Raw genomic sequence first — 24,881 nt, forward strand, 5'->3', positions numbered from 1 at the left:
GCCAGGTATTTACTGTAAATTCTACAGTCAATTCGTTACAGTGTACAAAAATACACTAAAGTCAACAGTTCAAGCTTAACTATCTTTATTTCTATCTTACTTTGTGCAGGTATAAATGTGAGATTCACTATGTGAAGATAACAGTCATACAAAATATGTATCACTCAATGTTTACTTGTAAGTTTTACTTGTTATTATAGCAAGCGAGGTGAATACACATTTACATGCATCGTTGGTTATTCCTGCCGGTCCTAGGGATCAAAAGTCTAAGACTACAAAAGAGTATTGATAATATCTTTCATTTACCTTCTGATCGGTCCGTCACCACTCCTACCCCCTCTCAGCATTCACCATTTGTTGTTCAATTTGAATTTTAACACAAAATCTACTATAAAACACTCTATTCTCATTTTCTTTCGATCGATCGTCCTTGCCTTATACACCAATTCACAGGTTTAGCTTGTAAAAATAGAATGCTATTTTTTCATTGGACGAGAGGTTATGACCCGAGTGCATATTTAATGATCGGGAGCGTTCAGGTCATTTCAGCTATTTCCGTTGGCATGCGCGCCGCCTAGCGAGAGAAAAAGTTTGTTTTCTTATGTTATCCCTCAGGGATTTTCGCAAGTCCAAAAAAGTTGTAAGTTTTTATCTCAAAAATAAGAACGCCACTGTGGCTACACAGGCTAAAAACACTGTAGCCACTCTGGAATTTACTTTGCCTATGGTGTAGTGTTGATTGGCTAGAGCAAGCCCAGGTTATTTAATGAACTTGATCTTTAACTTAATGGGCTCAATTATTCTCCAAAATGGGATCATGCTAGGATACAGTTATGGCTCGTGTATAGAAAAAATATATACCGAAATAGTTCAAATTATAAATTATGTCTGTAAAATATATTAAATATAAAAATATATTACAATACGTTTCCAGGAAAATTTGAGGATTCTAAACACAATATTGCATGCGTGAGGGCTGATTCCCCCAATTCACTCTTCGTCCAGGTCATACTTCTAAGATTTATTCAGATTTGAACAAGGACATAACCATTTCCTCTTCCTAACTCTCTGGCTGATTCACAGTCCTCTTTTTTCACCCTTTTGTACTCCTGGTTTTCTCAAGAGAGGAATAAATTAATTGGCATTTCATCCAGTGCCAGTATTCTGGTACTGTCTGTTAGATCCAATTCCAACTAAACTCATCAAAGAAGCCCTACCTTTACTTAGCAACTACTTCCTTAATATAATTAACATGTCATTATCTACTGGATATGTACCACGGTCCTTTAAAGTAGCTGTAATCAAGCCACTTCTCAAAAAACCTAACCTGGACTCTACTGTTCTAAATAATTATCGACCCATCTCAAATCTCCCGTTTTTATCTAAGATCTTAGAGAAAGCAGTCGCTAATCAGTTATGTGATTTCCTTAAATCCAACAGTTTATTCGAGAATTTCTAGTCAGGTTTCAGGGAACATCATAGTACGGAAACAGCACTTGTCAAGGTTAGCAATGACCTTCTAACCGCTTCAGACAGAGGACTTGTTTCTATACTGGTTCTCTTGGACCTTAGTGCGGGGTTTGACACAATTGACCGCAATATTCTTCTGTCATGACTGGACCAAACAATTGGTATTAAGGGATCAGCACTGATGTGGTTTAAGTCCTATTTAACTGACCGTTCCCAGTTTGTTCACGTTCATAACGACTCCTCTCAGTCAACTACAGTTAGCTATGGAGTTCGTCAAGGCTCGGTTCTTGGTCCAATACTGTTCATCTTATACATGCTTCCTCTGGGTAATTTCATAAAGAAACACTCCATCAATTTCCATTGTTATGCCGATGATACGCAATTATATCTCTCGATTAAACCTGATGAAGTCAATCAGTTGTGCAAATTACAGGCGTGTATCAACGAGATTAAAGATTGGATGACCAATAACTTTTTGCATCTCAATTCTGATAAAAGTGAGGTCATCGTGCTCGGCCCAAAAACTGCTAGGGATGTAGTGCCAAGTGATGTGATAGCCTTGGATGGCATCAAGTTTGAGGCCAAAACCACTGTGACGAACCTTTGTGTCATCTTTGATCAGGATCTCTCGTTTAACACACGCATTAAGCAGGTTTCTAGAACGGCCTTTTTCCATCTCCGAAACATTGCTAAAATCATGCATATTTTAAAATGGAATGATGCAGAGAAATTAATCCATGCTTTCATCACTTCCAGACTAGATTACTATAACGCACTTTTTTCAGGCTGCCTCAAGAAGTCGCCAAGACTCTTCAGCTAATTCAGAATGCTGCCGCCCGTGTTCTGACCAGGACCAGTACCAGAGACCATATTTCTCCTGTGCTGGCTTCTCTGCACTGGTTTCCTGTGAAAGCTAGGATAGATTTTAAAATACTCCTCCTCACTTACAAAGCCCTTCGTGGCCAGGCACCGACCTCTCTGAAGGAACTTTTAGTTCCATATAATCCATCTAGAGCATTACGCTCTCAACATTCTGGCCTACTGGTGGTTCCTAGAATTTACAAAAGTAGGACAGGGGCTAGAGCCTTTTGCAATCAAGCCCCTCTATTGTGGAACCACCTCCCTACCTCAGTTCGGGGAGCAGACACCCTCTCACTATTTAAGACTAGACTTAAAACTTTTCTTTTTCATAAATTTTACAATTAAGGCAACTATGGTTACTACGTTGTTGTTTTTTGTTATGTTTTTTTCTTTTCTTATAGACCTACACTGCTGGAGACTCAACATCCAGACTCACTGAGTTCCTCTCTCCTCCTCCTCCTCTCCAACCATCTCTGTTACTCCTCCTCCTCTCTGATATCACTCTCCAAATCTCCAATTACACCGTACTAACTCAACTTTTTCCCTGGAGTCTCTGTGCTCTATGTCCTCACAGGTGGCAGGTGGCCATGTGGTGGCAGTATGGAGTCAAATTGTATCCAATAGGAATCCTTCGTATTTTGTTGTCACAACACACAGGCCCATAAATATCACGTCAGAGGTTTTCGTCGCAGGCAAGACGTCAGTATTTTTTAAAAGTTGCGGATACACCGTCCACACGACAATGCAGAACCAGCGTTTTTAAAAAACATCCACCTCTGCCAGCGTTTTCGAAAAGTTGCGTTTTCGTTCCGGATATCTGCGTCGTCGTGTGGACGGAAGGCATAAACGCAACAAAAAAGTTGCATTTTCAAAAAATCCGTCATCGTGTGGACGGGGCCTTAGTGTGCCGTGTCCCATGAGTCTTGGAATATAGTGCAAAAAGGGAAGCTATCAAACAATAGCATGCGCGTACTGTATCACGTGACTACCTACTAAAAATTTAAGATGTAGTGAAGCCGAACAGTATTTACCATTACTTGATAATTAAAATGTTATACTGATCAACTCATTAATACCATATTTATTTACGTCTCCCTCTCCAATTCACTGTACGGACAGGGTTTGGCCACCAAGTGTTTTACTTTACACATCTCTACAATGCTTTACTGGCTCTGCTCACACACACAGACACACAAACACCTTTTGATCTCTGATCTCCCTGTCAAATTGTCACAAAATACTTAAAGTTGCATTCATATGCATACAATTTGATTTGTATTTCACTTCGGATTCAATTTCCTACTGATGCCTGAACTTGTGACAGCTCAGCCTAGTTGGTAATGTTCAGCTTGAGCTGTTTGTGTTATCCAGTGAATGCGCAGCCACCTGCTAAAGCTTCCTAGCTTCACTTTGCCTTGGTCAGCACAGTGTAACACCTGTGTCAATTGTATTTCATTTGAGGAATGATGCACAGCTAACACAGCTAAATAATTCTGACTAAACACCATACAAATCAGAAAGTAAACCCTGTTTGAAGTGTCGCCAGGCCAGTAGCAACTCATCACAAGGGACATTAATGTTTTACTCAACAGCAAACAATACTAGACCACTGTATTAAAGCTATACCAAACTATTTGTACGTGAATGCAGAAGCACCAGAATTGGAATCAGAACCATTGAAATCAGAATAATGACCAATCCTATACCACTGAGTAACAATTGACTCTCGACGCTTCCTATTATCATTAGCCTATTACCCATAACATTTGACAGCAAGAATTGACAGCATTTGATAAGCAATTACTTGGTAATATCATTGCAGTAACAACAGGCAAGTACAAAGTACAACAATATTAACACAAGTAGTAATACTGAGACATTCAGAGGGTGAGATTCCAAATGGATTATTTGATAACTGAAATGAGACTGGACATTTAAAGGGTTTAATGAAGGAAAAACCTACAACTTCTTGCTGCACTACCAAAATGGAAGTCATAATAGCAACAAAGACTTGTAAACCGTGGAAAATGTTGTGCTATGTACAGTAGTATCTCGAGCTACAAGTTTAATCCATCCCGTGACTGAGTTTGTAAGTGAAACTCGAAAGTCCAACATTTCCCCATTTAAAACAGCTAAAATCATTTTAATTCCTTCCAGCCTCGTTAAAAAGCCCCCAAACCCTCTAAATTATGGAAATAATCAATAGACTTGCATACTTTGTGCATAATTATTTACTGTATACAGTGCTAAAAATAAGTATTGGGCAACCTAAAACATTTGCAAGTTTTAAAAAAATAAGAGGTTTGTAATTTTGATCATAGGTACACATCAGAGACAGAATACAAGAAAAATCCAGGAAATTACATTATATGATTTTTCAACAATTTATGTTGTGAAAATGGTGGCCAATAAGTATTGGGCAACTAGAAAACAAAAAACTGTCTGTCCATCACAGACTAGTCACTTGCTCTTTAAAGAAGTTATTCCAGCCCCCACTCGTTAACAGTATGAATGGAACCTGTTTGAATTGATTAAATGCCCAAGAGACACTTGCACACACCTTCAAACTGTCGGACTCTAGTCTTCACCATGACCAAGACCAGAGAGCTTCCCAAAGACACCAGAGATAAAATTGTACAACTGCCGAAAAGCTGGGATGAGTCAGACTGCAATTTGTAAACGACTTTGTGAGAAAAAAATCATGAGTTGGAAACATTGTTAGAAAATAGAAGTCTAAGATCACTGACAACCTCCTCAGGAGTGGAACTCCATGCAAGATCTCACTTCATGGGGTGTTGAGCCGCATTTTGTAATAACGGTGCATTTTGTAATAAACTGCCCCAACGCATTTTGTAATAAATTTTGCCGCATTATGTAATAACTTATGACATTTTCGACGTTTATTACAAAATGCACCGTTATTACAAAATGTGGCTCAACATGGGGTTCAAATGATCCGGAGAACAGTGAGTAATTAGGCCAGAACTACACGGTGGGTACTGGTCAATGCTTTGAAAACCATTGAGCATTGAAGCTGGGACCACTGCCACAAAGATGACAATAAGTAACACTATTTCATCATGAGGTGAAATCCTGCATAGCCCGAAAGGTGCCCCTACTAAACAAAACACATGCAAAGGCCCGTCTGAAATTTGGTAAAGACCATCTGGACAATCCAGAGGAAGATTTGGAGAATGTGATGCGGTCAGATGAGACCAAAATTGAACTTTTTGGTTTAAACACCACTCGCCGTGTTTGGAGAAAGAAGAATGCTGAGTTGCATCCCAAGAACACCATTTCTACTGTGAAGCATGGGGGTGGAAACATCATGCTTTGGGGATGCTTTTCTGCAAAAGGGATAGGAAGACTGGTCTGTATCCATGGCAAGATGAATGGGTCCATGTATTGTGACAGTTTGAGTAAAACCTCCTTCCCAGGAAAACCAAGGAGTGGCTCCGTAAAAAGCATATCAAGGTTCTGGAGTGGCCTAGCCAGTCTCCAGACCTCAACCCAATCGAAAACCTGTGGAGGGAGTTGAAATTCCATGTTGCCCAGTGACAGCCATCAAACGTCACAGCTCTAGAGAAGATCTGTGCAGAGTAGTGGGCCAAAGTCCCTACTAAAGTGTGTGTAGACTTGGTCAGGAACTACAGGAACCGTTTGACTTCTGTCATTGCCAACCAAGGCTACATCACAAAGTATTAAAAGTAACTTAATGGCTGCCCAATACTTCTTGGCCACTCATTTTCACAAATTGTTTAAAAATCATACAATGTGATTTCCTGGATTTTTTTTACATTCAGTCTCTCATGCTTTATGTGTATCTATGATGAAAATTACAAACCTCATATCTTTTTAAATGGGTGAACTTCCAAATTTCTTATGTTGCCCAATACTTATTGGCACCACTATATATAAGTTACGTAAACAATGATGAAATGAAAGTCGTGAGCACAGGCACGCTAAATCTTTCTTTAAGAGAACAAGAACCACTTTCAGCTGATGTGTTCATCTGCCAACATGTGGTTAAGAATGAGATGCAGTCTCAGCTGCTGTATCCATCCACCAACTAGCGGTGATGGCCCGAAGTACGGCTCACATCTCAGATTTTGCTCTTACGTAAATACGGACTAAGTAATGGCTCATATTTAAAAAAAATTATGTTGAGCAGCTTGGATCTTGAGGTACTACTGTAGTTAAAATAGAATGTTTCATACATAATACAATCACTTGGATATTACAATTACTACTGCTGCTACTAAAATTCTCATCTGTTGGTTTGACAAGTGTAATTTAGAAAAATATCAAATACGTACCTCTCCAAGGAACCACGTTATCGTGGTGGAGAGGTTTGTGTGCCCTAAGGATCCTGGGAGCTATGTTGTCGGGAGTCTTGTACCGCTGGTAGGGTCACCCAAGGCAAACAGGTCTCAAGTGAAGTGCCAGACAAAGAATGGTTCAGAAGATCCCATGACAAATCGTAAAGGGAAGAATGTGACCCTGCCCGGAGGAAGCCTGGGGCCCACGTCTGGAGCCAGGCCTGGACGGAGGGCCCGCCAGAGAGTGCCTGGTGGCCGGGTCTGCCACGGGGCCCGGCCGGGCTCAGCCCGAAAAGGCAACGTGGATTCTCCCCACCCCTGTGGACCCACCACCCGCAGGGCAGACCGATGGGGTCGGGTGCGCTGCCATATGGGTGGCAGTGACGACAGGGGGTCACGGGTGGCAGAAGTTGGCTTTGGGGATGTGGAATGTCACCTCACTGGTGGGGAAGGAGCCGGAGCTTGTGTTGGAGGTGGAGCGTTACCAGTTAGATCTGCTGGGGCTTGCCTCCACGCGTAGTCTTGGTTCTGGATCCAAACTCCTGGATAGGGGTTGGACCTTGTTTTACTCCGGAGTTGCGTCAGGCGTGAGACGCAGGGCGGGTGTGGGGATACTCACAAGCCCCTGGCTGAGCGCTGCTGTGTTGGAGTTTTCCCCGATGGATGAGAGGGTCACTTCCCTACGCCTTAAGGCTGTGGGGTGGAAAACTCTGACTGTTATTTGTGCATATGCACCAAATATCAGTTCAGAGTATTCAGCCTTCTTGGGGTCCCTAAATGGGGTCCTTGAAGGGATCCCTGCAGGGGACTCCATTGTTCTCCTGGGGGACTTCAATGCACACGTAGGCAATGATGAAGACACTTGGAGGGGCGTGATTGGGAGGAATGGCCTCCCTGATCTAAACCCGAGCGGTGTTTTGTTGGACTTCTGTGCTAGTCACGGATTGTTCATAACTAACACCATGTTTGAACACAAGGATGCTCATAAGTGTACCTGGTACCAGAGCACCCTGGGTCGGAGGTCAATGATTGATCTTGTGATCGTATCATCTGACCTTCGACCGTGTGTTTTGGACACTCAGGTGAAGAGAGGGGCAGATCTGTCAACTGATCACCACCTGGTGGTGAGTTGGGTCCGTTGGCGGAGGAAACCTTTGGATAGACCTGGTAAGCCCAAACGAGTAGTGCGGGTGAACTGGGAACGTCTGGAGGAAGACTTGGTCTGTGAGGCCTTCAATTCACACCTCCGAAGGAGCTTCTCGTGCATCCCTGTGGAGGCTGGGGGCATTGAACCTGAATGGTCAATGTTCAAAGCTTCCATTGATGAAGCTGCAGCTGAGAGCTGTGGTCTCAAGGTCTTGGGTCCCACAAGGGGCGGTAACCCTCGAACACCGTGGTGGACCCCGATGGTCAGGGAAGCCGTCCGACTGAAGAAGGAGGCCTTCAGGGGCATGTTGTCCCTGGGGACTCCTGAAGCAGTTGCAGGGTACCAACAGGCCAAAAGGACTGCAGCCTCGGCTGTGATGGAGGCAAAACAGAGGGTGTGGGAGGAGTTCGGAGAGGCCATGGAGAAGGACTATCGGGCAGCACCAAAGTTGTTCTGGAGGACTGTCCGACACCTCAGGAGGGGGAAACGGGGGACCATCCAAGCTGTATACAGCAAAGATGGGACACTGTTGACCTCGACTGAGGAGGTTGTCGGTCGGTGGAAGGAACACTTTGAGGAACTCCTGAATCCAACCACCCCCTATGACCCGTCCTCTGTTGCAGAGGCAGAGCTGGAGGATGATGGGGGGTCAGAGTCAATCTCTCGAGGCGAAGTCACCGAGGTAGTTAAACAACTTCACGGTGGCAAAGCCCCGGGTGTTGACGAGATTTGCCGGAAATGCTGAAGGCTCTGGGTGTTGAGGGGCTGTCATGGATGACACGCCTCTTTAACATTGCGTGGAAGTCTGGGGCAGTGCCGAAAGAGTGGCAGACTGGGGTGGTGGGTCCTCTTTTTAAAAAGGGGGACCAGAGGGTGTGTGCCAACTACAGGGGCATCACACTCCTCAGCCTCCCTGGGAAAGTTTACTCCAAGGTACTGGAAAGGAGGGTCCGGCCGATTGTCGAGCCTCAGATTGAGGAGGAACAATGTGGGTTCTGTCCTGGTCGTGGAACAACGGACCAGCTTTTTACTCTCACAGGGATCCTAGAGGGGGCTTGGGAGTATGCCCATACAGTCTACATGTGTTTTGTGGGCCTGGAGAAGGCGTATGATCGAGTCCCCAGGGATATACTGTGGGAAGTACTGCAGGAGTATGGGGTGAGGGGGCCTCTCCTTAGGGCCATCCAATCCCTGTACGCCCAAAGTGAGAGCTGCGTTCGGGTTCTCAGCAGTAAGTCGAACTTGTTCCGAGTAGCTGTTGGCTTTCACCAGGGCTGCGCTTTATCACCAATTCTGTTTGTGATTTTCATGGACAGGATATCGAGGCTCAGTCGTGGTGAGGAGTGGTTACAGTTTGGTGGCCTGATGATTGCATCGCTGCTTTTTGCAGATGATGTGGTCCTGTTTGCGTCATTGGCCTGTGAACTGCAGCGCTCATTGGTCTGGTTTGCAGCAGAGTGTGAAGCGGCGGGGATGAGGATTAGCACCTCCAAATCTGAGGCCATGGTCCTCAGCAGGAAGCCGGTGGACTGCCTTCTCCGAGTGGGGAATGAGGTCCTTCCACAAGTGAAGGACTTTAAGTATCTTGGGGTCCTGTTCACGAGTGAGGGAACAATGGAGCGTGAGATTGGATGGAGAATTGGGGCAGCAGGAGCAGTATTGCAGTCGCTTTACTGCACTGTTGTCACAGAGAGGGAGCTAAGCCAAGAGGCAAAGCTCTCCATCTACCATTCAATCTTCCTTCCTACCCTCACCTATGGTCATGAGCGATGGGTCATGATCGAAAGAACGAGATCGCGGATACAAGCTGCTGAAATGGGCTTTCTCAGGCGGATAGCTGGAGTCTCCCTTAGAGATAAGGTGAGAAACACTGCTGTTCGCGAGGGGCTCAGAGTAGAGTCGCTGCTCCTTCGCGTGGAAAGGAGTCAGTTGAGGTGGTTTGGGCATCTGGTGCGGATGCCTCCGGGACGCTGGCATGTCTCCGGTGTTTCTGGCACGTCCAGCTGGGAGGAGACCTCGGGGCAGACCCAGGACCAGGTGGAGGGATTATATCTCAACACTGGCCTGGGAACGCCTTGGGATCCCCCAGTCAGAGCTGGTGGATGTGGCTGGGGAAAGGGAAGTTTGGGGCTCCCCGTTGAAGCTGCTGCCCCCGCGACCCGACTACGGATAAGCGGTGGAAGATGGATGGATGGATGGACGTACAGGGGGATGGCCACATGAAACAGAAATAAGACTACAGAGAAATTCAAAAGGGACATAAAACAAGGAATGGTCATACAGACACGTGGAGGCCACAGACACAACTGAGCCCCATTTGGAATTGTTTAAAGGCCATTTCATCAAAGTTGGATCAGCCTGTAGCGTTTTTTTCTTACTTTAATTTCGAGTAGAACTCCAAATCCAGACCTCCATGGGTTGATACATTTGATTTTCATTAATAATTTGTGTGATTTTGTTGTCAGCACATTCAACAATGGAAAAAACAAAGTATTTAATAAAAATATTTTATTCATTCAGATTTACAACGCTTTAGTGTTCCCTTTCTTTTTCTGAGCAGTGTATTTTACTTAGTTAGAACTACCAACTGGCTTTGTATTGGCCTTCCTGGTCAGGGAGAGTTCATTTCTCCATGAACGGGTTAACAATGTAAGAATAACGTCTGTATAGGTTGTGAACCCCAGTCTTTGAATGAATGATATTAATGACCTGCAAAATGCTCGCTGTGGACACTTTGACTTTTGAATAATGTCGCCATGCTTCCTGAAGCATCGCTAAGCAAGCTACAAAAACAATAGGTCAGTTGATTGACAGCTGTATCGTTTTATGTTATTTTTTATCTCTTCTATATATTTCTACATGTATTTTCCTATTTGTGGCTCACAAATTGTTTTTAAAAACATGGGTAACATATACGAAGCCAGAACAAGTAGTATGAGCCATCTGATGTCTTTTTCACTTAGTGTTGTCAATTTGAAAAGCCAGGTCTTTGTGGAGACGCTAACCTGCATTAGAGTTGTCTGCAGGCTAAAAGTACATTGGACACACACTACTGCTTGCTAATCAGGTCACCTGTTGCACAACACTGCTCTGAGACCTGCTGTGCCTGCATACAACCAAACACCCCAGCACAGACCCACTAATGTACACAGACGGTAATGGGAAACTGTATAAAAACCTGTATAAAAACCTGTATAATAACGTATACAGACATCTGTCTTGTACTTATTAACAATGCACTGTTTGGGCTAAGCATAATGCTATTCATCACATACAATCAGGGAGAAAAGTTTTGCATAGAAAAATATACTGAAGACAAAAAAATCTGTCATTTCTTTGATATGACATTCATGGGTAACTTTAACCACCAAACAAAAACCTGCATAACTCCTTCACTAAAGAGATAACTAAAAAAGATTGTTAGAGAAATCAGTAAATGAAGCAAGCCCAGAGTGAGACTGACAGAAACAAATTAACTTACATGAAAAATTATTGAAAGGGTGTAGTAAGTCAGGAGACAGAAAGAGGTCACAGGGGCTATAATGTCACCATATTGAGTGTGATCATACCCTGGGTCACTCTGACCCCAGGCCAATCAGCAAGCAAACTTCTTTACACACTCAAACAGGGTGGTTTGTATACATGGTCACACATCTGTTGGTGTATACAGTCTGCAAGAACTCTGGAAGTTTTGTACACTTTCAAATTAACAGATATGGCTTGAATATGACAATGCCAGACGGGGAAACCACAAGCCACTCGACAGACTGCAGGGCTCGAAATTTACTTTTTTTCTTGGTAGCACTGGTGCTCCCAAATTTAGAAGTTAGTAGCACCGGCAAAGACTTTAGGAGCACCTACCCAAAAGGCAGTGACAGAGCAATAGAGACCGCTCCGTCCATCTCCATTCCGCACGCCTCTCTACCTCCCCCAGGAGAGCAGCCGCAGCTGCGCTCTCATGGTTTCCTGGCAGGACCGCAGGACCTTCTCAGACTGTTTCGAGCACATTCTCCGGCAGGTCCACACTCGCGTGTCCGCATCAAACAAACTGTTGCGGTAGTGCATTCAAGGGTGCACACTCGGCACCTACGCGTTTTCCCCACATCCACACAAAACTGTATGAGAGACGCTCACCTGAGGATGCTGCGTTTGTCTGCCTCCGGGTCAGGGGCCAAACTCAGGCACTACCTGGGTGTGGCTTAAATAGCGCATTGTGGCGTGCTGTCAGGCCAGCCCAGTACCTGGACTGAACCATTTTGGTTATTATTGGAATGTTTTGTATTCTAAAACACCAGTAAAAGACGTTTAATGTTGCCCCAAACTCCATCATGCCTTTCGTGAACATTCGTTTGCATTTTTCTCAGTCATTTTGCCCTCAGCTCGGACTTCAGGGGATAATTCTGTGCAAAAGATCTGTGCTTTGTTTCATAGTGGCGCTTCATGTTACCACTTTTCATTCATGCTACGTGTTCAGACCATATGACCTAAAACGGTTTTGAACTTCCTGACGGAGGAACTAACATAAATTTCGTCCACTCATTAACAGGCATTTTTCCTCGTTAACCTCCCTTTGTTTGGAGCTATCTGTCTCCCTTCTTCTGTGCTCTGCTGTAGCGGTAAACTCACAGCGGTAGCGGCAGCGAGCTGTCTCATTCCTGGTCCACTGACAGCGCAGGGTAGACAAATGATCTGATTGGCGCTATTACCGTATGAACTGGAGGAGCAGCGCCCGCCGTCTGTAGCCGCAAACTGCAAGTAAAAATATGCCAAGAAAATCTACTCTCGTGAATTTATCATGGAGTGGTCACAGGTCCGGACAGAACCATCATGCAGTCCGGATCACGGTTTTCCATTTGGTGCCCCCTACTCTATGGACAGAAAGAGCGAGTGAGAAGAGGGAAAAAAAATGCGCACCAGATTTTTTTCCCTAGTCGCACCGGTGCTCCCAAATATATTTAATAGTCGCACTGATAAAAATTTGGGCACATATGTGACCAAAATGGTCACACTTTCAAGCCCTGGACTGGTATCTCAACTTGATCAACTCATTGAACATTAACTATATATAATTTAGACAACTAGATGACTGTAGGTTTTTTTTAGAATTTTCCAGTCTAATGTGGACTGTTGTACACAGTTGGACTGCTGTGTACCGTTGTACTGACCAAAAGTGCTATATGGGAGGAAAACCGTAGATCCGGCAGCAGGAAATATTATGGCAGATCAATAAAACCCAACTACAGGAGATTAAGATTGATGCTCAGTGGGAAACAATTTCACAAAAAATCTCATTAACTCAAAGAAATGAATAATTGCACCAATGAAAATCCAAGAAATAAAAACCTACAGCACAAAGTTTCTCATCAAAGTAACTATTGCACTATATTTCAGAACAGATCAGCTGGTAAAAAATAACCCCAAATCAACATGTCTGAGCTCAGTCTTCCAAAGTTATTGTACGTGTAAATTTTCAACAAATATGTGGGAAATACACAACATGAAAACTAAATAGAGCTGAGCTTTAAGTTTGCAATGAACCCATGTAACCCAGTCATATCGTTTCAAATCTTTGTTCAATTCAGTGAGCGTTATTGTGTTAGGCTCATTTTTTTCCTTATAGCCTCTGTTATCCCTGCTGTTATCCCTGCTGTTATCCCTAGAAATAACACATTTAATGCAAATGTATTGTCATTTCAGGAACTCGACAGTCATTCCATCCACCTTTAAATAAAAAAAAACAAAAACTTCATTTCAGTCACAGGGGAAGCAGTTCTTCTCCTCCAACCTCTCTGGATACAGACTGATATCAGAGGAGCTTCCAGGGAAAAAGAATTACAGTGTACACATTCAAGGACACACACATGTATGGAACGTTTTTGTGTAAGGCCTTTCACAAACCACTGAATCATCTAAAGTTAATTCTAAGTAAATATAGAAAAATTCACAAAGACACTGCTATTACAAAGGGACTGTTAATTTCATTAATATTTTTTTGAAAAGTAGTAAAAGCTTACATTTAAAACAACCCAACAGGGACACACTTTACAAAAAAATTAATCAAAGTCCCGCTCTAATTTTGCTCCTTCTGTAGAATTTGAATTTCATTGCAAAAAATAGTGTACATTATGTGCTGAGATGGACATTCTAATGTTTTTTCTACCTTTACTGACTGCAGTGCTCTGAAAACAGCGCTCATTGAAAAACTGATCAACAGAGGACAGTAGGACTTGTTATGCAACAGGTGCTTTATAATTTAAGCCTCAAACATTGAACGTAGAGGAGTGTGACATGGAAACGCAAAGCCTCCAGTCATATTCCCAATAAGTATGGACTTCGAAGTAAAGACAATTCTTGTATCCAGGAGGTAAAGACGGGAAATGAAAAACAAGGTTGAATATCTGTACAATGCAATCTAAAATAGGGAAAACCAGTAGATTTCATTTGAAATATTTAACAGCATAATTAAAAATTCTGAAGGAAATCTGTATCAGACACAATTTACTAGTCAAAATATTTCCTATAATGTCTGGATGATAAAAACCAGCTCTGCTGCATCACTCACTAATTAATTTTAGAGACCAGTCTAAAGTGACTTTCGGATACGTATTATACAGGAGCCAATCATGGCAATGCTCACAACCCATTAAAGGCCACAACAGGGAAGCATAATGATACATTTATCAAACACCTGCTGATCAAGCAGAACAACCTTGTACAAATGTGACGTCTTTTTGTGGATGACCACAGTAACATGCAGCCACATCTAATCCTACGTGGTTTGTTAAGCCCCTTACCTTACACTGATTTTCTAAAACAAATTAGCATTTCTTTCCAAAGTTCAGAAAAATTCAAGACAAAGAAAAGGCAACAATGCATTGATTATAAGAACATGTTTTGGACAGTAAGATGTCTGTGGTCAACCGAGATGGAGAACAATAATGTTTTATTCATATCTTGGCTACTCCTAATGATTTGAACATATCTAGGCATATCTGATGTATCTTTGAAAAAATCATGGTGGTAGATTAACATTTTTTAATGAGCGTTTTTAAATCATTCAAAAATAAAGTAGCCATATTTCATTACCTGAAAAGGATTTTAACATCTATATAATAAGATGGTCCATCATATTTTTACTGTGGCTTAAGGTAATCATTAAAGTTTACAGACTACTCTGTCATAAATATTAATGCTTAATCCATGATGAGATGCTAATCTACAGAAAACAGTTCCTACTTGTAACTTCACACTAGATTAATTGAAGAAACAGGGTCATAATTTGTAGAACGAAGAAGCGATTTGCGGGTTTTCAAATGTATACATTGGTGCTGCAGGCACATCAAGTGTCACCTAATCCCAGTGCATTCAAGAGAGGTCAAGCATCCCCTCAACTGCTCTAAAGATTAGAGGAAAAATAAACGTTTCAGTTTGGGATGAACTTTAACTGAATCAAAGATACAAAGCACTACTATATAAAAATCTTTTGATTTAGACAGGACAAGGAAACATGCATAATTGGACATCATGTTTTGGGAGTATACTTTGCTATCCATGACAATATATTACTGCCCATCATTTACAAGTTTGACATTTGGCTGGAACACTCATACACAGCAATTTCCTGCAGTGCAAATGAAAGGTTAGAGCACATTGTTGAGTCATCATAAATGTATGTCGTCTAACAAAAGGTTATAATGAGCAAGTAAATATTTTTTTACTCACAACATACGTCAGACACAGCTCAAGTTCACACTGCACAAACGACATCTCAGTTTGACGTGCTCTAGTATGTTCAGTTCAATCTAAATAATTACAGGTTCCATAAACCTACTTCCTCCATACAGAGACAGTGCCTCTCAGCTCAATACAGTATTTAACAGCACCCATATTTCTTTATAAGGGGTCAAAATCCAAAATGAGTCATTGGCCTACTTGCTACGTTCTAATTTGCTTGCTCAAAAAATGAGAAAATGACTTTCGCTACACACTGAACTGAAATGACCTCAATCGGATTATGAAAATCTAACATCATTAAAAAAAACTTGTTTTAATCATTAATACCTTTTTCCCTTTAATACACAACAAAGACATACAGATGAAGATAGAACTGTGGGAACATCCAACACATGGCCCCAGCAAGCCTCATGGAAAGTTGTGATGGGACTGTCTGCATCTTAAATCCCAAGGCTACTGCATTACTAATATGCTTCATACCACACAAAGTACACTTTGTGATCTAGCATTAATGGATCACTTCTGGAGGCGCATTGTTGTCTGTATCGTTTTGTTCCAAACAACTGGAAACAAGTTTATCCATTTGTGTTTTGGAATCCTGACTTTTATTTAGGCCATTTATTTCGGATTACTTAATCTTGGTGTTTTCACACAAAATCTAACTATTTTGGAGTATGGACACGCCAGTGCTCTTTATACCTTTGCACTCCAGAAGACCTCAGGCAAGACCACATGTCCTTCATAACACAAGCCTGTGTTTGTGTCCCTCAGAATGGAATGTCCTTTAAAAACAGTGTACACAAACCTGGCTAGATAATCTACTCCCATGGGTGTCATGTGTGACCCACAGCATCCAAAGAAAAGATTCCTTCAAGCAAAACGTTTCAAACTCTGTCTTTTACTGGACTTGAGATGAAGTTTGGAAAATGCTTAACTACTGATCAGTGATCAAAGGAACTGCTTCATGTTATTGCTAAGCAGGAATATGAGTAGGCCTGAAATTTAGACATAGCACCGTTTGCCTACACAGGTGAGCATCCAGACAAAAACAGCACTCATGCAAATACGCATTCCTTACACAGCTGAGGTCACAGTTGTTTGTCATTAAACAAACCAGACTTACATGAGCAGCGAAACAGAAATTCTCATTTTTAATAGTGCTTAGAGTGCATACAGAAATAAAATCAAACACACTTTTTGTCACTGATAATTTGTGTAACCAGTTAACAGTTAAACTACCTGACTGTACTGTCCATGCTCGGAGTACAGAGGGCGTATGCTGTCAATGCTGACGTCTGCCACTGAGCTCATCACTCAGCAGAGACTCAGGTCAGTTATCAGGTCACATCTTTAGTCAACACCCAAGGAGAAACATACCATTAAAAGTGTTGCTGTTGTAGACAGAGCTAGAAAAATAATTTTAGGTAACATTTTTACTTTCATATCAAAAGTTTTAAAAACTCCCTGCTCACCGGCAAACAGCTTTGGATAAAACACAGATAGACGTATGGTAGACAACTGACAAATTCAGTGAAAAAACATTAAAGCCTACTGACTGCAACAGCCCCAGGTTCCACAGAAAACTGATGTGATCTAAGCCACGCTGCTCTCAGCATCACAGCAGAGAGCAGCGGTACTGAGCTCATGTTCCACCAGACTGTCAAACTCAGGGCAGTCACTTTAGCCAAACTATGATAGAGGTGAAAGTGATGCAGTTCATAACTTCAATTGAAATGTCTCTGTTGCCAAGAAAAAACATTCACAATATGCATTCTTTTTTTTTTTTAATTTCAACTCTATATTGTCAATTCCTGTGTTTGGGTGGCATATTGTGTTAAAATGTTGTATTTTAAAAACATTTTTTCCAGTCAGTCATTTATTTTTCCTGTCAAATATAACTCTATTGATGTCCCTTCTCATTATTCTAAAAGGTTAGTATGTAGAATGAATCACCACTTCATTGTAACTGAAATTATTGAAATTGATCCTTTGGAAATCTTAAATCAGCTCAAAATTAAAATATATTAAGTATTATTTAAATAGTGAAAGCTATAGACAGAGAATGAAAAACACCTAGATTAGAGGAGAAATGGATGTGGGCTGCCTAGTTTAATTATTAGAATGTAAGTGTGTTTCCAAAAGACATCATGAGAAGGCTTTAAGTATCACCTTCTCTCTTTCACTCCCCAGTCTCCTCAAGCAACTACAGTACTTTGGTTTCATATTGTTGAGATAGACATTGGTAAAAAAAACAACAACAACAGCTGACAATCAAAACAAAGCATCTACTTACGCTCAAAGTCAGAATCATCATCTTCTTCATCTTCTCCATTGGACTCTGTTTGCATTGGCTCCCCATCAAACATCACTCCTTTCCCTGTCTTGCCACCACCACTGGCCCCATCCTGACTCCTGGAGTCCCGCAAGCGGGTGAAGTACTGTATAGCAAAATCCACCAGGTCTGACGGCCTTTGTCGCAGCACCTCCACAGTGTAACCCTGAAGCAGTTCTGTCAACCCCACGGGTATCTCAATACTCATGGCTGTGCGTGGCTCAATGGTGGTGTTAGCTATCTATCTGCAAAAAAGACAGGGCAGAAAAAAGGTCAACATTTGTTCTGGCACAGTGTCACACTTGTGTTTCGAAATCTGGGTTACCATGTGGTTAAGAATCGCCTCACTGTCGACTTCAACACCTAAATGACTATTACTAGGACAGCGGTTCAGTATGTGGAGCCTGGGAATGTTAAGTGGCCTTTGATAGCGCTGCATGGCAACCGACATATACTATGACAGCCAGGGTGAGTAAAGAAATAAGCACTCCATCTGACAGCAGAACAGATACTGCACTGGCAGTTATAAGCATTTCTAATGCAGTACTTTAAAGTGTTGCTTTAACACTGTCACTGAACGGCCGCTTTATCTAGGACTGAGCCATGGAACACATAGTCCTCACTCCTGCAACGAACAGATATGTGTGTCCAGCAATTCTTGTGGTGGAATCGATAAAAAGTGACGTTGGCTATGTTTAATAATAATTATCGTTACTGCTTGACATCGTCACGAACTAAACCACTAACTTGGGTGGGTGGCTGGGACTAGCTAGCAGTGCAGCTAATTGGCTAATATTAATGGCAATTGAACTACCGCGCAATGTGAATCACAAATGAAAATTTGAAGACTATAACTAAAAGTTACCGATTTTTGATACCCAGGAATTAGTACAGCCAACGTAGTCGAGGAGAAAATTAAGGGTATTCTTGCTTTTCACCCATAAGGAATTGGCTATGTAAGTAGCTAGTGTGCTACCACCAAGAAACCGTTTAGCTTACGCTAACGTCGTAGCGTGGCGCACTGAAGCGGCAGCATGAGCTAGCATTAATTCACAAATAACACGGCGCGACTGCATAAACGTTGCGATGCAAGCATAGCAAGTTGTAGAGGAGCGGTAAGCCGCTCGGTAAGCCACGTTAACGCTGCCGACTGAGTGTCACTTACGTGAGATAGTGTCCCCGGCTAAACTAGCCAGTCCCTTCCTTCTGTCTTCCTTGTTCGCTCTTATTTCGCCTCTTCTTTTTATCCAGTCTTTTTTGCCCGGGTAGCGACCGTATCCCTCCACTGAAGACACTTGTTCAGCCTTTAAGCCAACAATTTGAGGAGGGTGTCACCTAGCTAACGCCTAGAGGCTTATTTAGCTCAGCCAGCCAGCTATACGGCGACACTGGCTAAGTTGGGAGGTTAAAGCACTCGACTTAACCGCTATAGCTTATCGCTTACGAAGTCCACGCACTCGGTGAGGGTGGGACTTGCTGTGGCGAAGTCGAGAGCTTGCTAGCTGGCAGGCTAACTTGATGACTTGCTAACTACTTGTTAGCATTTGCCAGTTCTCAAACATCTGCCGAGCGGCTCCACTTTCCTCAAGTCAAGAAGTACAGTCAGCTCCTGTGGCTGAGGTGACAAATCGTACACTGGGTGTTTAGTGTTGCACCACACCACCGTTAAGTACAACCCGACGGAAACCCTAATTAACGCTCGTCCAGCAGTAAGGAGGGGAGCTGCAGGTGACGGACCGAAGACACTGACCGTTCACGCGCTTCCACCCCGCCGGTGCTGTGCCGACCACACAGTCTCACTGTAAGGAAAAGAAAAGACCGCCCCCAGCAAGCATTAGAGGGCGTGGCCACTCAGTGATACTATCTGGCAGAGTAATTGGCCAATTGAAAGATATATTTAAAATATAGCAGCCAATTAAATATAGTTATGTAATCAGAGGCGGGATTAAAGGTAGACCCTGGTTTGCATAGCCAATAGGTCCGCACACACTTCACTGGCCTTGGTGGACAGCTTTTAAAGAATATTAGCACTCTCATCATATCCAGCCCACAATAGTGGCTCTGTGAAAAAAACATTCATATATCTAATAAATGTGTTCATTGCACTTGTTTCACTCTACTGTATTGACGTCCAACCAGGTGAATCACCACTTGATTGTCATTCCAGGTTATAGTATTTTGACTGATTTATACTGTAGTGCTGTAATTAGAAACCGTCAAGTACCCTGGTCCAGTTGCAAGTTTAATGCCATGGCAAATCATCTGCATACGAGAACTTAAAAGCTAATTCCTTCTTTCAAGACTTCCATTTATTTATTTATTTATTTATTTATTTATTCAGACATGTTAGGATAACAAACTTCACACCTTCATCACATTTACAACATCAACAAAAAAAAGGGCTGAGGGGTAGAAGCCAATAGGCTTGTGAAATTCCTGTCCCCCAGAATCAACAAACATCTCTCTCGTTACAATATGTTGTCAACAACTCAGACATTAAATGTTTTCAACCAGTTCATACATTGAATTTTGACAGATGTTCATACTCTTATCCACTTCCAGATATTAGTCTTTGCCCCAGATATAACCTAGAGCATAACCATGTTTACATTCTTCCTAGGAACAGCAAGATTTGTTAACATCATAGATAGTCAAAACAAGAAGTTGACCTTGCCAGTTTTCTTCACAAGAATATCATGATCATATTAACCTCTTTCAGCAGACAGTGTTTATCCAATAATTGAGCAGTTTGTCACAGACACTTTAACAGTTACACATGCTATTATATTGTCAAAATATAGCAACATGCTGTTTAAAGTCTCAAACTTAATGTTATCATGCCTTTGTCACCACTAGGCTGGACTATTGTAATTCTCTTTATGTGGGGGTTAGTGCTTCTTCCATCTCCCGTCTCCAGATGGTCCAAAATGCTGCTGCACGTCTGTTGACCAGCACCCGTAAACATGAGCACATTACCCCCATTTTAGCCTCACTCCACTGGCTGCCCATACATTTTAGAATCCATTTTAAAATTCTTTTATTTACTTTTAAATCCCTGAATGCCCTTGCCCCACCTTACCTCTCTGAGCTTCTACACCGCTATGTACCTGCTCGCTCTCTCAGGTCAGCTGATCAGCTGCTCCTGGATGTGCCTAAAACCAAACAGAAGCTCAGAGGGGACCGTGCCTTTGCTGTTGTGGCACCCAAATTGTGGAATGATCTGCCTCAGCAAATCAGACAGGCCTCTTCTCTGTCTGTTTTTAAATCTCGCATGAAGACCTACCTCTTCTCCTTGGCTTTTAACATCTAGATAGACACCTGATTTTATTTTGTCTTATCTTTTTTATCTTACTTTATTGCTCTGATTATTTGCTTTTGTTTTTATCCATATTTTATGTTTTATGTTTCTAGTTGATTAACTTTACTTATAATATTTGAGCCATTTTGTCTTATCTATAATGTTTGTTCTTTTTATTCATTCGCCTGTACAGCACTTTGGTCGACTGTGGTTGTGGTAAAGTGCTCAACAAATAAAGTTTGGATTGGATTGGATTGGATCCCTCCAAGCAGAATTCCATGTTTTTTTGTTCATTAATCCATAGTTCCGACATCAATGATGTTGAATGGCTTTTCAACTGTTCCATGTAATACTTGATGTCTCCAAAATTGGTGTAGAGCTCCCACTATTTAAGTGATTCTGTTGTACAGATCTCTGGTGTAGTAACAACTCTTGTCCATCTTCATTGCTCGTATTTCACCAACTCCCCTGCACTCCTGATCACCATTGTTTGTTTTTGCTCCGTAGAAAGCCCCTTCGTTTTGATGAAGATCCTACAGTTGTTTGTCCAGGTGTTGTCGATCAGTCCATTCTTCTTCAGTTGTTGAGCTTTTTTTGCGATATCAGCATTCTTAGAGATTCTCATTGATGTAGACATTTTTTCCTTTCAGTTTGAAGCCTTGTTTCAGAAGAGAAATTTTGTGTTTACAATTTTGGAATTTTGTGAGCACTGCAGGTGGTCTCCTACCTCCAGATGGCAGTGGATAACATGTCTCAATCTGGTCCAGATCTATAGTTATCTCCAGATCCCTCAGTTGAGAAGTTACTTGTTCCACAGTATCGATGTCAGCGCTGTGCTCAGTTCCCTCTCCCCTGGCCACAGCATGTGCATAATTCCTCGGCTTAATTTTGATACCAGTGATGATCACATCATTTATACGAATGCTTTGTTCCAAATCATCTATTCTTTGTTGTCCCTGTTCTAAGACAATAATTTTTCTGTCTTTTTCATCTACGTCTTTCCGCATTTTCTTTATTTTGTCCTTCATTTCTTCAATAGCGTCTAACACTGGTTTTAGCCTTTATTCCAACTTTTTATCAAAGTCACTCATTAACTTATCAAAGTCACTCTTTAACTTGCTCTGTAACTCTTTCATATCTGGTCTAGAGTATCCTCCGATTTTCCTCTTCCTCTTGTCATTTTGCAGAGAATCACTGAGAGTCAGTATGAGAATGAGTTAGAGAGACCGCGACAACAGGAGACAGCAGAAAGACGTCCGCTGCCGTTGGGAGCCGGAAGTGATTTAATTTACTTCTCATCTCATAAGTCTGGTCAGAAGAAAAAGAACACACTGCTCCTTATCTTCTGTTCTTGGATGCAACCGTTCAACTCATATAAATTGGTTAGTCTTGCAATTGTTTTTATTTCATTCGTCGGTGGGCGTGCAGCCAGCTCCAGTGCACCACTAGTGATAATTCCGAAATCCCTCTTCTCGCTCTGATTTCCTCTGCAGTCAGTTTCCCCCGCAGGAATGAGCCAGTAAGGTGTAGCGGTGAGGGTGGATTTACAGTAAGTGTATCTTTTCTGACAGGCTTGCTAAGCATCACTAGGTCCACACAGCATCCCCTCTGCCAGTCCTATTCGTCAACTGTCACAGGGTCAAAGCCGTTGCCATGGCCACAAGGAGCCCGGATTTAATTCCTCAAACCGGTTTCTGATTGGTTTAGGTTTACCACTGGCAGGGACGAAGGAAAAGCAGACCTTTGTGCTCCCTCTGCTGGGAGAATAAGAAATAATACCTATTTGAAAATGGTCAGAGATTTGGATTTAAATTCCTAAAAATAGACCGTATCATCAGCATGACGCGTCTCCATCTCTCAGCTGATTAGAATTAAATACGATAGATAAATCAGTTAATTTGTTAACCTGTTATGCCAGTTATAAAAAAAAAAAAAAGCACTGCATGTGCTGTTTGCGACTTGGCCTGCAATTAAAGTCTGTCTCTCTCAGGGATTACTACTTGACCCACATGAACGTGAGCGAGCGTCAGCACAGCATTTAGGCCTCTGGAAAGCGACTGATGAAAGTTTGGCCCCGGCTTTCCTAACAGGTTCTCTCTCAGGAATTGTGATTAATGTGGCTCCAGCAAACTCCAAAATGTCTCAGATGGAGACGTGCAACCTTTCATATGCAGAGAGAAAGAATGGAGATAATTAAACATATAAATACACTCAAATGACACCGTTCTGATTGTGAGAAACGTCTCCGGCTACTTGCTTCATTCATGTTTTGCTTTCTATTTTTCTGTCTTCATAAGGCCGAGGCTTTATTCAAAGAATTGTCACACAACCGCGCCATCTACTGGCTGATCTGTGTTGCTTTAATGAGACGTGGACATGAACAATTGTTCTCCAATTTTAAAAATTACACCATTTATAATGTTGGAGAAATATAAAAACATCATTCATTGCTTGCATTTATGATGAGCCTTTCAGACCAGATGTAAAGAGACTTTCCTTTTGTGTTTTTATATGCTTGGTAAAGTATTTCAGCCGGGCTGTGCAGTCATGCTGTTATATTCAGGGAGGCAAGGGAATGAAAATTAGATCACAACTTTGACCTTGAAAAACTAGGTCAAAGTCACACTTTCACTTTTATACCTTTTTAGGTATACATCTCTGAAACCTCAAGACAAATAGAATGCTCCAGTTGCATTTTGGATCATGGGTCTTTTGTCAAATGACCCTGACCTATGAAAGTAGGACAGGGTAAAATTTTGAATTCAGGAGTGTCGCTGACTGCCTTGTCTGCCTTCTGTAAAGGATTATGGACATTACACATATTCTAGTAACAAGTAGTTTGACTTTCAGTGATACAGAATTATGTCCATTGTTACATTTTCATGCATCTTATGTACAATAGTTTGTCACTGCTTAAATTGTCCAAAGAAGTAACATTGTGTGAGTCAAAATGCGAGTTTTATTTTTATATAAATCCAGTTAATGTTGACTTGATAGTTGAGTATCACTGTCATAAAGTAGATGGTGAACTGTTAAAATGTAATATTATTTTACTGGGGAGACTCAAACATTTGATTTGCTTTGAATAAGTAGATTCTGTGTTTCTATCACATTTATATTGTATTTTCTGGGGAAATAAGGAATGTATAAACAGTTCAGTTATGATCTCTCATCTTTGTGGTTTCACATAGTTTCCTGCTACAGCTAAAAACGTTTTCAGACATTTAAGATGCTGATCTTTGCCATTAACTATCAAAGACTTTATTTTTTAAAATTTTGATGGAAAAAATTCTAAAAACGAAAGATAATTTGAACTTTTACTTTTTTTGGTGAGGTTCAAATATTCATTTATTATGTTGATTAAATTAGTTAATGTAGCTACCATTATTAAATTTCTGCATTGATTCAAATATTGAATTGTATTGCAATTTTTTGCAACAGCATCTCAACATGTAGAAATAAGAAGAAAAAATGGAAACATTCACTATGGAATAACCTTGTTAGATTCAGACACACAGGTGATAACATAAATAATTGTCTAGTTTATGAACCTGTGATGGACTGACCTCTCTCTGTATTTTTGTTTGAAACAAATGGGAAACACAGATTTGTTCAAAATGTAATACAGTTATTCTGCCATTAGAGCGATCTGAGTTGTATCTTAAATCTAATGTACTGGGTGACATTAGTTAGACTAACCCAAAGCAGGTGGTTAGAGGA

At 41.6% G+C, this 24,881-nt stretch overlaps 1 protein-coding gene and 1 pseudogene across 2 annotated transcripts in view; one reads left to right on the forward strand and one right to left on the reverse strand.

The window, feature by feature from the left end:
• The window catches only part of prkar2aa (protein kinase, cAMP-dependent, regulatory, type II, alpha A), a 62,041-nt gene extending 42,378 nt beyond the window's left edge, over window positions 1-19,663 (reverse strand). The window contains exons 1-2 of one of the 2 annotated variants that reach the window (XM_068334952.1): window positions 19,614-19,663; window positions 17,825-18,108 (exon numbers count right to left, since the gene is read on the reverse strand). In XM_068334952.1, the coding sequence (XP_068191053.1) occupies window positions 17,825-18,071 (247 nt within the window). In that variant the 5' untranslated portion in view covers window positions 18,072-18,108; window positions 19,614-19,663. Of the gene's footprint in view, window positions 1-17,824; window positions 18,109-19,028 lie in introns of both variants that reach the window. The other variant, XM_068334945.1, reaches the window with a different exon arrangement.
• LOC137608516 (uncharacterized) lies at window positions 1,784-2,676 on the forward strand (annotated as a pseudogene).
• Window positions 19,664-24,881: the final 5,218 nt, after the last annotated feature.

Source organism: Antennarius striatus, chromosome 2 (assembly GCF_040054535.1).
Source record: "Antennarius striatus isolate MH-2024 chromosome 2, ASM4005453v1, whole genome shotgun sequence".
Lineage (NCBI taxonomy): Eukaryota > Metazoa > Chordata > Actinopteri > Lophiiformes > Antennariidae > Antennarius > Antennarius striatus.